The 15,028-nt window shown below is 37.2% G+C and overlaps 1 protein-coding gene across 3 annotated transcripts in view; it reads left to right on the top strand.

The window, feature by feature from the left end:
• Positions 1-12,249, top strand: part of cntln (centlein, centrosomal protein) — a 135,812-nt gene extending 123,563 nt beyond the window's left edge. For all 3 annotated transcript variants that reach the window (XM_067404558.1, XM_067404556.1, XM_067404555.1), the window contains 3 exons: positions 3,582-3,752; positions 4,118-4,192; positions 11,432-12,249. In XM_067404558.1, coding sequence (XP_067260659.1) covers positions 3,582-3,752; positions 4,118-4,192; positions 11,432-11,542 — 357 coding nt within the window. In that variant the 3' untranslated portion in view covers positions 11,543-12,249. The remainder of the gene's footprint in view (positions 1-3,581; positions 3,753-4,117; positions 4,193-11,431) is intronic.
• Positions 12,250-15,028: the final 2,779 nt, after the last annotated feature.

Raw genomic sequence — 15,028 nt, 5'->3', positions numbered from 1 at the left:
GTGTGTGTGTGTGTGTGTGTGTGTGTGTGTGTGTGTGTGTGTGTGTGTGTGTGTGTGTGTGTGTGTGTGTGTGTGTGTGTGTGTGTGTGTGTGTGTGTGTGTGTGTGTGTGTGTGTGTGTGTGTGTGTTGCATGTTCAAGCTCCATCACATATTATCTGTATTTTTTTTTTTCATGTAAACAAATATTTAACGGTTATCGCATTTAACCAGCAAAATTGTTTTAAAATGATGGTTGATTGACAGGTGAGTAGGCAACCCTTGTTGTCTGGACAGATTAGCATTTACATTACACATACAGTGAGGTCATTTGCATTTTCAGCTTCCTCTGAATGTGGTTTAAGTGATCAGAACACAATACATTTTTTATGCCTGTATTTACACTCTCCGCTTGTGATCAGATCACCTCAAACAGATCTTAATGTGTAAACAGGGTGTTAGATATGAGGTATGCAAACCTGAAAGAGAAAAAGATATGGATTCCATTCCAAAACTTCTTTGCAAAAATCTGTCATCAAAACCCAGCATGTTTTGTAGCCTGTGGTTTCGTATAGTCAACATAGTTAACCTGTAGCTGATTCCTGCTAGTGTGTTAATGATGGTCCCTGTAGACAGCCCAGCTCTCTGGCCTACATCCCCCCTGTCATGGATTGATGAGCTTTGAACATGCCATACTGTCAGGAAGCTTCAAGAGGGATCTTTTGGGATGATTATAATGCCATTTGGGGATCCACTGAAGAGCTTTGTTTGAATTATGCAAATGTATGTGGCCTTGAGTAATTGATAACATGTGTGTTATAGTGCAGGTGTAACAGAGAAAGGTTTTCATGCATTTAAATGTCTTCTCAACTCGAGGAATAGTTCAAATTGCATTAAATGCTTATTGCACTAATAAAGACATCTTTAAGACAGCGCGTTAGATTAGTATGACATGGAGTCATTAAGACACCTCATTACCACGACTGTATCCAGCCTTTACTTTGTGTTGCTGATAAACATTTACTTCCCCATTCAAATGGTGTTGAGAGTGAAAAATGGCAAATGTCACAAAAGATTTAAGATAAAGTCTAATTTATTTTCTCAGTAATTTCCTCCACAGTTTATCTTCTAATACAATCCAGTGTGATTTAATGCAGGTAAGTCATTTAAAGAGGAATTTTTCTCCTCCGCTCCTCTAATCCTTCTCCGCTGCAAGAGAACTGGTAAATTGGCCCTGTGGCTAGGGTGATTGTGGGTAAGAGCCCTTCTCCTCTTGGCCCCCATCACACTATCCTGCAGTTCGGTTGGCTCTCGAGAAGCAGTCAGGGGAGCTGTGCAGAGTATGTGATAAATTCGCTTAATCTCTTTCCGGATTTTTCTGTGCGCTGGGCTTAGGTCAATTGAATCTACCCTTTGACTAGTGACAGTGAATATCTATTAAGCTTTAAATAAAGTCATACGCTCTTTTGACAGTTTGTTGATGAGCTGGGCATTCCTTTGGAGAATGTTGAATGTTGCCGTTTTAATAATGTTTATGTAGTATATGTAAATGCAAAGCGAAAGGGGAGTGAAAGTTCACATTGACTGATTTATCTCAATTTCACAGGTTTTTTCCTCTACTCCTAACAAAGATTATTTGCATTATTTGATGATTATTAACTTTCAATATTTACTTAACCCTGTTGCTACGTATTTGCATAACAGTGGCATTTGTATAACAGTTTTGAGACTCAAGAAAGACAAAATGTGCATTTAACCACTCAGTTAAACACTTTTTTCAGTTTTTTAATTATATACAATTTATGTTTAACTATTAATTGTAAAACTTAATGATAAGACATTTTGTTTTTTTCATATCTGCTGAATACATGTCTACCGTGAATCTTTCTAATTACTGAATTCATTTTTATGTTTTTGCGAATTTAAAGTAAAAAAAAAAAAAAAAAATCGTAATTGAAAAAAAGCTTAATTGAAAGAATAAAATTCTGGAAGAGAATTCATAAAAGAATAATAATAAAAAAAATTGCCCAGACTTTTGTCTGTGGCAAATAGTAAGGAAATCAGACCTGGTTTTGAAATCACTGTTTTTGGAATGCCAATGATGGAGAAGCTTTTTGTCTTTGAGTGATGCTTTATTTGAAATTGAAATATTCCCTAAACACCTTTTTTTCAATATAAAATCGAATGTTTTATATTTTGAAAAAAAAAAAAAAAAATGATGTGGAATCAGAAGACCTGGATATGGATATCGAAATCAGACAGAATGGGCTAAGAATTATTTCCTCACTATCGTCTATACTAAGTATAATTTATTATTATAAAATATTATTAATTATTTTCTTTTTTATATTTTGTATTGTCCATTCTGGGGGAGGATGGGTGAAAGAAAAGTGTTAGTTGTTCAATTCAAGATATTGAAAATAAATAATATATTTTAACTGCTTAACTGTTTTTTGTTTTTTGTTTTTCTAACAAATAATAATATGCCAAAAGATAAGCAGTGAAGTAGAATTCTTTGTTATTATTAGAAAAAAAAAAAAAAAATGAAAATGAACACTCTCAAGACTGTATGTCAAGGTCAATGAGTCTCTTAAAATATCTTTCTTTTTTCTTGGCAGCAAACTGCACATTTACACTCAATTGCAGCCTGTTAAGTCACCTCTGCCTTGAAGTACATCTAATCTTTTTCTCCCCCTAATGTACATAAATGATTGTTTTTAGAGTTTACACCTGATAGAGACATTTGCTAGTTAAAATGCTTTAGGTCCTAATGGCATTGCTGCACATTCGCAGTGTGTGAATATGAGGACGCAAGACTAGCCTTTATGTAATCCAATAGCATCCCCTGAAATATAATGAAGATCCATTTGAAGTATTTATGATGGAGGCTTTATGAAACAAATAACGGTGATGGGGAGATGTGGGAAATGGAGCATGCCCCAAAGAACTGTGCTCTGATCAACCGCGTGTGATTGCTCTCACTTATACTTCTGTGGGTTAACCTGGAATCACACACACACAGACTGTCCATTCCAAGGTCAGGTTTTCACAAGGCTTATGGGGAATGATACAAGAGATTATTGCTACGATCAATAAGCTGAAAATGAAACAAAGGGGAGCTCGCTTTATTGACTTTCTCATGTACAGTGGCAGCTTTAACATTTAATTGTCTCTCAGTATTTAGCAACAATTCCCATTTAGCTCGCTCCTCAACGGGCGCAACAAAGAATAAGACCCAACGTTCCCCACCGCCATTTTAAGAGCCTCTCGTCTTCCCATTATTTACACTCTTCTGAGAGCTCCTCTTATAATATGTGCCATACAAAAAAGGAAATAAATCAAAGTGTGTGTTTTTGGTGTGTGTGGCGTCTCTTATGTGCAATTCCTCTCCAAATCAACACGAGATCCTTCGAAATTTTAGTGCATCTTGCATCAAAAGTCGAGAGGATTCGGCTACTTGTTCAGGCTGCTCCCAATTTGAAGAAATCATCCCTCACATTGAGCTCTTGATCACACCACGTTTATTACACCTTTAGCCATTGTAGATGGTACTGTAGCGGACAATACGTTTATGCTAATGTCTATTTTCACCATTATTTTTAAGGCACTGGCTAATGAATTGGCACAGAATGTGCAAGATGCTAAAGCCTGTTTGAGGAGGAGGAAAAAGAGCAAAAAAGAAGGAAACAGAATGTCTAAATGCTCACTAGTGAAAGCAGCGTCTATCCTCAACATGACAGAAACCGACCTAGTGGACATGCTGGACACAGATGAGGTCAGTATTGACTGAGTATTGTGGGAAACAAAACATGTGTATTACAAATGAGAAAATAAATAAAACTCAGTACTCAAACAAACACTCCAAAAATGTATTTATTATTAGTAGTAGTGGTATTAGTATTATTGTCAGCCAAACATTTATTTGGCATAATTTGTACATTTTAATATTCAGAACTGCCAATATTGTACACATGGGTGTTATTTTTATTTATTTATTTAATTTTCAAAATATTTAAGCCGACTGCTTTTGGGGTCATCCAGTGACACCGTCGCACTCTTACAAACCCACACAAAATAAATTTTGAGTATTTTTCTTCATGGCTTTTAACAGCATTTCCGGCCATGTTTTGTGATTTGCAGTGTGAGGAGGCGTGTGTGGGTCGTGGGCCAGACACAGATTGGACTGAACATGTACAACACATCCTTCAGCAGCAGGTTTGATTTCATTAGCAACTCAAACATTTTTTTTTTTTCCTCCAATTTTAGTATTCACATTTTATCAATATTCATAATTTTGTTAAAGTGGTGCTTTTAGTGCAATTGAACTTTTTTTTAAACACATCCTGCAGATTTTAAAATGAACATATTAATCTTTTAAAGCCCTTCCACACCATGAAAAAGCGAAGCAAATCGCAGATGAATGGTCTATTCACTGGTCTATATTTGTCAGGCTGAACATAAAGCAAAATCAAGGTACAATAGATGGTGCGCTGTGAACGCATCTTTCAGCTGCTCTGCCATCTGGCTATCAGAAGAACAGACGCATGAGAGGCAAGTTCAGGACTATTACTATTATTTCAGCAATAATTTAAAAAAAAAATTGTAACAGATGTGACGTTTAGCTAAAGTAAAGTCATCTCCCTTGTGGATTTTAATCATAAAAGGTCAGCAGCAAAAACAATGGTTCTTAAATTATATCTAAAAGTGTATTATTTAAAGATTTGCATCATTTGTTTTGATTTATTTGAATAAATCAAATATGGAATATTCTATATCCTCAAAATAAATGTTTGTGTAAGGGAGAAAAATGTTACAGAAATGTGCAATTATTATATGCATATAGATATATTTTTTATGTGAGTGTAGTCCAAATTGTTGAACCCAATTCACACATATTTGTTCTTTTTTCCCCTTATTTTAAAAGGGAGCTATATGTGTAAACTACAATACAAATAATTAATAATTTAAAATGTAATTATTGTTAATTTTTTGACAGTCAAAAAAATTATTATTTAATAAAAAGGATATTATTGCAAGGTGAACAAAATTCACATAAAATTGTAGTGAAAGAATGTTGGAGTAATTTCATGTGGGTAATTGTAAATATGTGCAGAATACACACAAAAGAATATTGATGGGGTGACTGAATGTTTGAGTAATATTGTATGCAAACACCTAATTATAGATTATGCGTGTAGTGTAAAGCGAACTGCAAACATTTCATTTAAAGTCATTTTCAGGCTTGGGCTCAACATGTGTGGAGTGTAAAGAAGACTGCTACTCCAGTGTCCAGTTTATAGAGCTTGAGCACCACCAAATGTTCTGATATGTGTATCATCATCAACTCCAAAGACATGACCCAGAGCTCAAATCCTACTGGTTGGTACACTTCATAGCTAGTGGGGGAAAAAACAATACTCACCACAGAAAAAACTTTGCTCCTGGTGTGAAAGGCTCAATAAGAAACCGTCGTTTCAACATTTAAAATCTAGTTCACACCAAATATTCATGTTATTCATATTATGATTGACTGAATTAGCTCCCTTTCTCCCAATTTCAAACTTTCGCCTATTTTTACATACAGTATTTGTTTGTTATGAATAAAATGAAATCTCTTAGCAACAATATCTAGGAGATCATTAAAGAATTTATGATTTCTGCTCTCTGTGTGTATGTGTATGTTTGGCTGTCAGCCTGAAACGTGCATCTTGTATGATTCACGGGCTCTGGCGTGTCACTACAGTGCTAGTGGCTTTGACCTTTGACCTCTGTGACCTGTCTATACCCAGTCTGCACATCTCTGCCTCTTGCCGCTGGACACTTTAGAGGACTCTGAAGACTGCCATCAGGCAGCTCAGTCTCTCTCTCTCCTTTTTTTTCTCTCTCTCTTTCTCTTGCTTCCTCTGCTGGGCTGTAAGACCCCGAAGCAGCTTGTTAGTGGTGGGCCAAGTATTGATCTGGCAGGTCTGTCGATGCAGGGAGATTGAGCCAAGCTCCACTAGAGACTCTCCACCAGCAGGCTGCTATTGACACACTCGCATACATACACATACACACAAACAGAGCAGCGGCCCGCAGGAGACTCTTCACAGGCAAGTTGCTATCGACGTTTTCTCGGCTCGGCCGACACAACTGCTCGCTGTATGACAAGGCTGAGACCAGCCCGAATCCCCAGAGAGGTGCGCTGACACCGACACGGTGACCCGCACGTTAGTTTTTCTTTTCTTTCAACATGCTCATCCTCTGTTTTTTTCCACCCTCCATCTCCTAACGTGCTCCACAGGGAGGGTGGCTCTTCTTCTGACTAGTGATCAAGCGAGTTTATTGGCAGGTGAGCTTTTTTATGTTTTTTTTTTTGGTGGGGTGGAGGAAGGAAGAAACAGACGACTAGGTCAATGTTGTGATTTGTTTATGTTGTACTTGCATGTTTTGATCTGAACCCAGGTGCCTATGGCAAAATAATATTACATACTGTTTCTTACACTTTTCACGACTCTTTCAAAACAAAATGTCCAGTGAGGGGCGCTAAAACCGCATTACATTTTATGCGAAACAGTTGAGCGTGAAACTGGCAACGTTTTGGGATATTGATTGTTTTATGTATCAGTTCAGACACTGAATTAAATCCAATGAGTGGCCCTAAAATTGTTGATGTTCTATCGCGTTTAAATAAATAACGTACCACCTACACTGAACCTAACCGATAGTTCTAATGCATTTACTTAAGCAGCTGTGCCATTTTAGCTTGCTTTACAAGTCTTTGAGCTCTTTTATTATGACTCGTGTTTTACAGGACTTGTACCCGAACACCCGCATCACAAATGCAATGGTGTACCGAGCAAATCAGAAAAATGTACGTGCGGAGCTGGTTATGTGATCCAAATGTCAAAATGTATTAATTTACAAATCATGCACTGTGGTAATAGCATTTTGAAGTTGTAGTACTGTGCAAGGAACCACACAAAAAAAGTCTATTAATCGATAATCTACCCTTATAATCATAATTTGTGTCAAAGGGAATAAAAATTGCTGGTGTTTTAATGCCCTCTAGTGTTCATTTCAGCTGGAAAATGCAGCGAATTGCAGGTATAAGTCCATTTTGGGGGTTTGGAGCAAAAATGTACATTTTTCCAATGAGCCTAAGTTGTTTGATCTTCATATGATACTCCAAAGCCACTGGCGTGTGCAAAGTTCCATGTCAGTACTACGGCCTTTTTGGTGAAATGGTAATATGCGTGTGTGTGTGTGTTACCTAAGCGAGGTCTTTTCTCTCGCCTGTCAGTCTCTGTGTATAGCGTGAGCTGTCACTGTCAGCCGCTAATGGCGGTACCACTGTGACGACTTCTTATTACTGCTGTGGCCCTGTCAATAGCACAGCCATCACTCCAGTGCCACATGTCAACGTAACAAGCTCATGCATGTCAGAATAATGTTGGGACTCGGTGTGCGCGTTTTGAAGAGGTGCCTTTCACTCTCATGTCATTTTATCTGCCTGTCTGAGTCGCACAGGAAAGGAAATCGCACAAAAGCTTACGGGCTGTTGCTTCTGATCTGTTGCCTTTGCCACATCGCGTTTCCGCTTTGCTGGCTTCAAATAACATTAATGAACATATCTCTCTCTCTCTTTGGATATCTCTCTTTTCCTCTTTTCTTGCTACAACGTGCTCCAAGCACCTCTAAACTCATTCCCTTCTCTCTTAATGAGACAACAACACTTCCTCACTTGAGGGTCACAACCTGGGAATAACATCACCAACCTATAAGCATTTAGTCCACAGTGCTCCCTGCGGCTTAATGTGTCAGGCCGTGAATAACCCATCCTATGCTGAGTGTCCACCCGCAAACCCTCATCTAGCCCAGGGACCCCCTTCGCCCAGTAGCAGTAGACATTTAATTGCTTGCGTTTATTTGTGGATTCCTAATTATTGACTAGAGGTAAATTATAACACCACGGCCTTTATGAAGAGATGGAAATGACTGTTAGAGCTAATGAACTGAGCCACCCTGCCTCTAGTCATTTATCAACCACATTCATCTCGGCCTGACAGCACACAGTCATTTCAGAAGTCGTGGCCCCCCTCCATCCTCGTATTATTTCATGACCAGCAGAATTTGGATTGTAATGTCCGCAAACTCCGGCTGTAGTATTTCTTGCGCTGAGAAGAGCTTTTTCAGTTTGTGTGGACGGACTACATCTTTTTTTCTTCTTTCTTTTTTTTTTATATATATAAGTGCTTTGGGGTGATTCTTTTTTTTCTTTTTTTTTTAAGGGTGGTATAAATTGCTACACGTTGAAAGAAAGTGGCACTGTGTAGATTTCATTTAATTGCTGCGGCAATTAATGCAGTGACTAAAATTGGCAGAGCTGCAGCCTACAGTAATCTTTGCGTCAGCTCTCTTTTTTTATATATATATATATATATATATATAGCCAATGCTTCATTTAAAAAAGTTTTTTTTCTTGCATCCTTTAATTTGTGCAAAAATATAATGCAGAAAACAGAAAATCAACATGCAATGACACCTGTTATATGAGGAGCATATATTTTTATTATTGGGGTGGAGAAGTATGAGTGTTATTTTAGTGTTCTTTCTATACTGTGATAGTATTTAATAATATTTTGAATTAACTTTTTATATTTTCATATTCATTTGTTTAAGTTTTAGTAATTTTGTTATGGGCTTTTGTCATTTTAAATATTTCGTTATGGCTTTAATTTTTATTTCAGTATAAGTAATTTTAGTACTTAAAATTAAATTTTAGTTTCTGATTTCTAATGTTTCATCTACTATATAGATTTTTTTTATTTCATAGTTATTTTAATTACCTAAAATGATTTTATGTAGTTAAGAATAATGATTAGTTTTAGATAGCAATAACAACACATGCTCTTAAGGTCAGAAATATCAGGGCAATACAACTGTCCTGATATCATAATGAAGAAAAAAAGAATTAAATATTACAGACTACCTTATTAAGTAGAAAAGAAAAACAAACAAAACAGCTTCACTGCTTATTAATTTAAAAAAGAAAAACTTTATTCTTGTTTTTTTTTTATGAGTAAGATGTATACACTCAAATTTGGAAATAATGTTCATTTTTTATTTTGTTTACACTACAGTCATTCAATTGAAGTTTTTCTTTAAAATGGTATAACAAATTTCATACCCATGTGAAACCAATATGTATATATAATAGCTTTTAAACTACAGATATTTGCCTTTTTTTATTGTGAAACCTTTTATTTGTCATCATTCTCTTCCCATATAATGATCGTCACTCCATATGCATTCAACAGTACTAGCAATGTCAAGCACCAGTGAACCTAACATGACAGCATCGTCAACAGACCACTCTTCTCCGAGCATGATGCTATTGTTTGATCCTCATTCTGCTCCCTCCCCTCCATCAGTTCCTAATGAGAGAGAAAGGGAACAAAGACTTGGGGAGTGCTCCATATTTATTCTACTGTGTATTTAGGTCAGATCTACCGGCTCAGGTTGTATAGACCTGACGATGTAAGAAACAACATTTAAAAAAGAAGTTTTAATTACAAGTATCTGTGGCCCCAAGTGTCCAATTCCCTTTCATATTGGTCTCCAGTGGCCTGAAAAGGAGAATGGAGAAGAGAGGCATTGCAGGGTGGGTAATTACTGGCACAGAAGAATAGATTGGCGCTACGCTTGATTTTCTTACCTGATCTCTTGTTTTCCCACATGTGACACATTCATTATCTTCTAATCAAATGCAGACTTTAGTAGGTCTTGGGTGTTTTGGTTGTTGTTTTTATTTTTTATTTTTTTATTCCCATGTTCAATAATGTTGATTTAAAAATTAATTTTGTGAAGATCAAAGATCAGAAAGCCTTTTGCAATTTTTCACCCACACTCCATGGTGGTCTAGATGGGGGAGAATTCGACAAAATGCATTGAAGTGGCATCAGAAAAGTTGTTTTCCAACAGATTATAATACTTCTTCTGCACCTGAGGAGGAGATGCCGGAAGCAATGGTGCTTCATAGATATCCGTCTCAACCTCCAGCGCCACTTTGCGTAGATTTCCCAAAACATTTTGCTGATCGTACGCGAATCTACTCTTGGTTTGCGCGCAGACTGGCCCCACAAAAGCTACTCTTAAGGCTGATAACAAAAGGAGCCTGTTCAATCCATTTAGAGACAGTATCTTTGAGTGTGTGTCTTAGCGGGATGAAGCTCAGAGTGTATTGTGACTGAGCCTGTAGCTTCGCCCCAGGCGCCTTCACACTCTATGAAACCAGCGTCACTTAATTGGACTATAAAACACCTTCATATTGTTGCAGGTTTTTTTCCCCCTCTTCTCCTCAGGCCAGGCCAGTCGATTCCGAATCAACTCCTGGGCGTGTTAATGAAAACGCAGCCCAAAAGAGAGCTTTGTTGAATAGTGAACAGCTCACCAGGGCTGTCCAAAGGGAGGAGATTACCTGCTAAAGCAGCTGTTACATGATAATGACAGAGTCTGCCGTCCCTGTGGGCCTGTTTGAGCGAGTGCAGCCAAGATGTGACTTAGGCCTCCCAGGCTAGCGTGGCATCAGATGCTGCAGCAGCGTTTCTGTGTTGTGCAATAAAATGGTACATTTTTAAGAGTAATTAAATAATATTACATTCCTTTGCCATAACCCCTGCAGCCATTTCCTCTGTAGTTGAAGTTTAGCACCGCTCAAGCGGGCTTTTGATGAAGTCAGGACGGAGACCGGCTTCTACTCCAGTCTACCTGCCCCAGGGGAAAACACTGCTCCCTCTCTCCCTAATGAGACTTTCTTTCCTCTTCATTTGCGATGCATCTCTCTTGCACTTGCGTTCGCACGTCTCTCTTTTCGGTCTGACACTCTGGATTCTGCTGGAGTTAAGACCATTTATTTTTCTGTGAGAAGTCGCTCAATGAAGAATATAAAAAATGCATGTTACTGTGTGTCTTTTAGAAAAGTTTAATTCAATATTTATGGATGATGCAGGCCTTTGATCCCCAATGCTAATTACCACAGAGTCCTTGAGAAGGTTTTGGGTGGAAGAAGAAAGCGAAGTCAGAGTATAGGTTAGCGCAGCCTCCGCACTTGGCTTTAGCGCATACACTGCGCGTTTATCATCCCTTTTCTCGATCCTTGCAGTGGCAGGCCGTGAGTGGCATGGCAGCAAATCAAACCTCAAAACAATCCCATTTACTTTGTGAGGAAATGTGTTTTCCACAAAATATCCTCTTCTGGAGATTGAAGAAAAGCCTCCGTGACCTGTTCCTTGAATTTGTTCCTTGTCATAATTAATCAGAGTGAAGAACTTGAGTTTCATCACAGGTTAGAGTCGTCATCAAAGCCGAAGACACCCCGGAGAAGCTGTCTGGTGTCAAAAAAACGCACAGGAAAAAAGCCTCTCTTTTCTTTTTGACAGGTTTTCTTTTCTTTCCCCCTCTCTCTCTCCCTAGATCCCCTCTGCAGGCCTGCTGATGGACGCCATGCTGGTGAAGATGAAGGAGGGCAAAGTGCTGACAGAGGAACTGGCTGCACTTACAGCTGCAGTCAGCAAAAACGCCTGACCAGAGGAAAAAAAAAAAGACGGAAAGGGAGCAAGAGACTCTGGTACTTCTGTAAGATGGAGTGTGCCCTGCATGGCAGTGGAGGCCCCTTGTCTACGCAGTACTCCACCCGTTTTCTGCTCTTACCCTCTTGTAGCCCTGTGCCTCACACAACAAACTTTCAGATAAATGATGCAATATAAAGTGCTTTTTATGATTCGCCTCGGAATAACATTGATTTGTTGGCAGAAAAGATGATACGGGACTTGCAAACCAAAAGCACCATATCTTGGTTTTTTTATTTGAAATGTATAGATTGCAGAAACCACTGAGAACCAAGTTTTGGGGAGATTACCGTTTCTTTATTTGAGCTAGTGTTTTAGTTGAGTGTAAATTATTGTGTACTTGATGTTTTGACCTGATTTGCACATGAAGAATATTTTAGACACATTGGCATGTCAGTGTAAATGCACACCACTATGTATACATAAAACATAAAACTCCAAAAATGTTCATTCTGGTCACATCATCTTGCATCGTCTCTCTTTTTTGTGATTCCTCAGTTGGATCCTTTATGGCAGGATCATTTGTTTTTAGTCAATTTGTTTTTGTACACTTTGTTGTTGAGTCTTTATCAATTACATAATTATCAATCTTGCACAATTTTAAATATAAATACATTTGATGTAGATAGTGTATGTATGTATTATTATTATTTCATAAGTTATATTTGGTGACAATGAGTAGTGGATAAACCATTTTAATTTCTTAATTGTAACTAAATAAATATTTTATGAGAGTTAATTAGAATGTTCCTATGGTTGTATTTATTTGCTTGTATATGTTCATCACTATATTTCAATAATTCCAATTCAATTCATATTTTAACACATCATTTTCTGGTTGCATACATGCAGTGCAGATAAGGTGTAAAATATATATGCTGTATATACAGATTAATGGTGGCTTAGAGGTAGCATAAATAGATTTATAAATAAATTTCAATTGCATAAATATTGATTTGCAATTCATGTTTTAAATATGAAATTGAATATATATATATATATATATATATATATATATATATATCTATATATATATATATATATATATATATATATCACATCCTTATTTCAGTTTTGAAAAAAAAAAAACATTTGTATAGTAAAAAATCAAAGCATCCTTACATTTTAGATTATATATGATTTCACTTTCTCCATTGTTATCCACTCTTTTCCCCTTTGCATACAATTAGAAACCTTGTAAAGCCATCCTTTCAAAAAATTAACTATAAGAATTCAACTTTTTATCTAATCAGTTTTATGCTAATGATGTCGTTTGCATTTATCTTTTTGTAATGAAGGATTAGCTCAAGACTGTCCTAAGGATCTCAGGGACCAATTTATCTGCCACCCTGGATCGGGGGGCCCTTGTGGTTAATTACCATTCGTTAATCTAGTTTGGATCCTTTCTTCTTCGAATACTCGAGAGCATGCTATTGTAAATATTTGTCCCATATAAATGTGCTGGTTTCTAGTCACTGTCCTCAAGCATAATGTGTCTAATGACAAACATTAATAACTTACAGTGGGGACTGGCTTGCGCAGGAATAGCTGCGCGCAAATTAGCACAAACTTGATGTCTCTTGCCTTGATGCATACTGCATAGTCAACATGTTTGCATACCCGCTCCATCCGCCTGCCGCAGCCGCTATTTCTGTGACATTCAAATGCACAGAACTCCCTGAGGTTTAATTAACATGGCCTTCCTCCGCCACCCACAGAACATGAACACATAAAGAAACATTCAACTCCACATCTAAAATCCAACCTTTTGTGTCATGTAATATTTCATGTTTTAAAAGAAAGAATGAAACCTTTCCGTCTCAAACTCTGTCTCACTGCCGTGTCTTCTTGTGAATGTCTCATTAAGAAATGCACCTTAGGGGACCGACTGATCAGGACTTCTAAATGCTAGGATTTTCCTTTTCCTCCATCCCTTTGTTCCTCTTATCAATTTATCTTTCAGTTACACATTCATTCCCTCAGTTTTTTTTTTCCCCTTCTTTTTTTTCCACCCTTAATCTTTCCTTTTCTTCTTTTTGATAGTCTTGGCAGGTTCCTCTGAGAGCGGTGGTTCACCTCCCGCTGTGGGTAGCTGGGTGCCACAGGGGCTGTTGGGAGTGATGATGAGGGGCTGCTGGAGCCTCAACCCATGAACCCCCCCCTCCCCTTTTCCAAAATCAATAACTGAGAGTACAGAGGTCTCCTGCAGCATTACTGGAACAGGTCCATCACAGGTCATACCCGAATCAGTGCTCGGATGAAATGACTGAGAGGTCAAATTTGACAACTGAAGCTAAACATGTTCACATTCATCTGTTTGAAGTGCGTCTGGGTGACAGGAATATATTTAATATGTAAGACAACGCATCTTGGGGAGCTTCTTGAACAAAGAGGTGTAGCTCAACCTAGATCAATAATTTCTTTCTGCTAGAACCAGATATGAAAGTCGCTTGTGTTGACTAACATAGGTTGAAATGGCATATCATTGCTTCTGCTCAGATTCCTGTCTTGCTTTGATTTATGTCTGCAATTAATTGTACAGCTTTTATTTATTTATTCATTGTTACTTATTCTCTTGTCATGTCTCCACAACTACTGCCCTAAACACACTCATGCCAGTGTTTATACAGTTCTCTGAGAGGCTGACTCAACCACGTTGGATCAGATAAACTGTGTTTGAAATCTGGGTCTTACTCACTAAGCACGCGTACGCACAAATTGAGCGTGAAATATGCATATGAACAAATGATGATGATTCACCAGAAACTTTGGTACTAAAATCTATTCTAAATTTACGGAAAAAAAAAATATGAACTGGAACCACGCATATACGCAAATCACTCTGTGCAGCCTTATAATCGTGTTAAAAATGTATATTTCATCTTATCACAACTATAATAATTATAATATTTATGTAACACTTTACAATAAGGTTCATTAGTTAAACATTAGTTAATGTATAACTAACATGAACTAACCATGAGCAATAAATTTGTTACTGTATTTACTAATCTTCATTAATGTTGGTTAATGTAAATACAGTTATGTTAGTTCCCAGTGCATTCACTAATGTTGACAAAATTTTAATAATGTATTAGTAAATGTTGAAATTAACATTAACAAAGATTAATAAATGCTGTAGAAGTGCAATTCATTACTAGTTCATGATAACTAATGTACCTTATTGTAGAGTGCTATATATATATATATATATATATATATATATATATATATATATACAGCTATGGAAAAAATTAAGAGACCACTTAACATTGATTTCTGAACTTGGAGTGGTCTCTTAATTTTTTCCATAGCTGTATGTATATATATATATGTGTGTGTGTGTGTGTGTGTGTGTGTGTGTGTGTGTGTGTGTGTGTGTGTGTGTGTGTGTGTGTGTGTGTGTGTGTGTGTGTGTGTGAACGAGTTAAAAAAAAAAAAA

The sequence above is a fragment of the Chanodichthys erythropterus genome, chromosome 12, assembly GCF_024489055.1.
Source record: "Chanodichthys erythropterus isolate Z2021 chromosome 12, ASM2448905v1, whole genome shotgun sequence".
Taxonomy (NCBI): domain Eukaryota; kingdom Metazoa; phylum Chordata; class Actinopteri; order Cypriniformes; family Xenocyprididae; genus Chanodichthys; species Chanodichthys erythropterus.
Note: the sequence above shows the minus strand (reverse complement) of the source record. Positions and strands in the feature narration are given on the sequence as shown.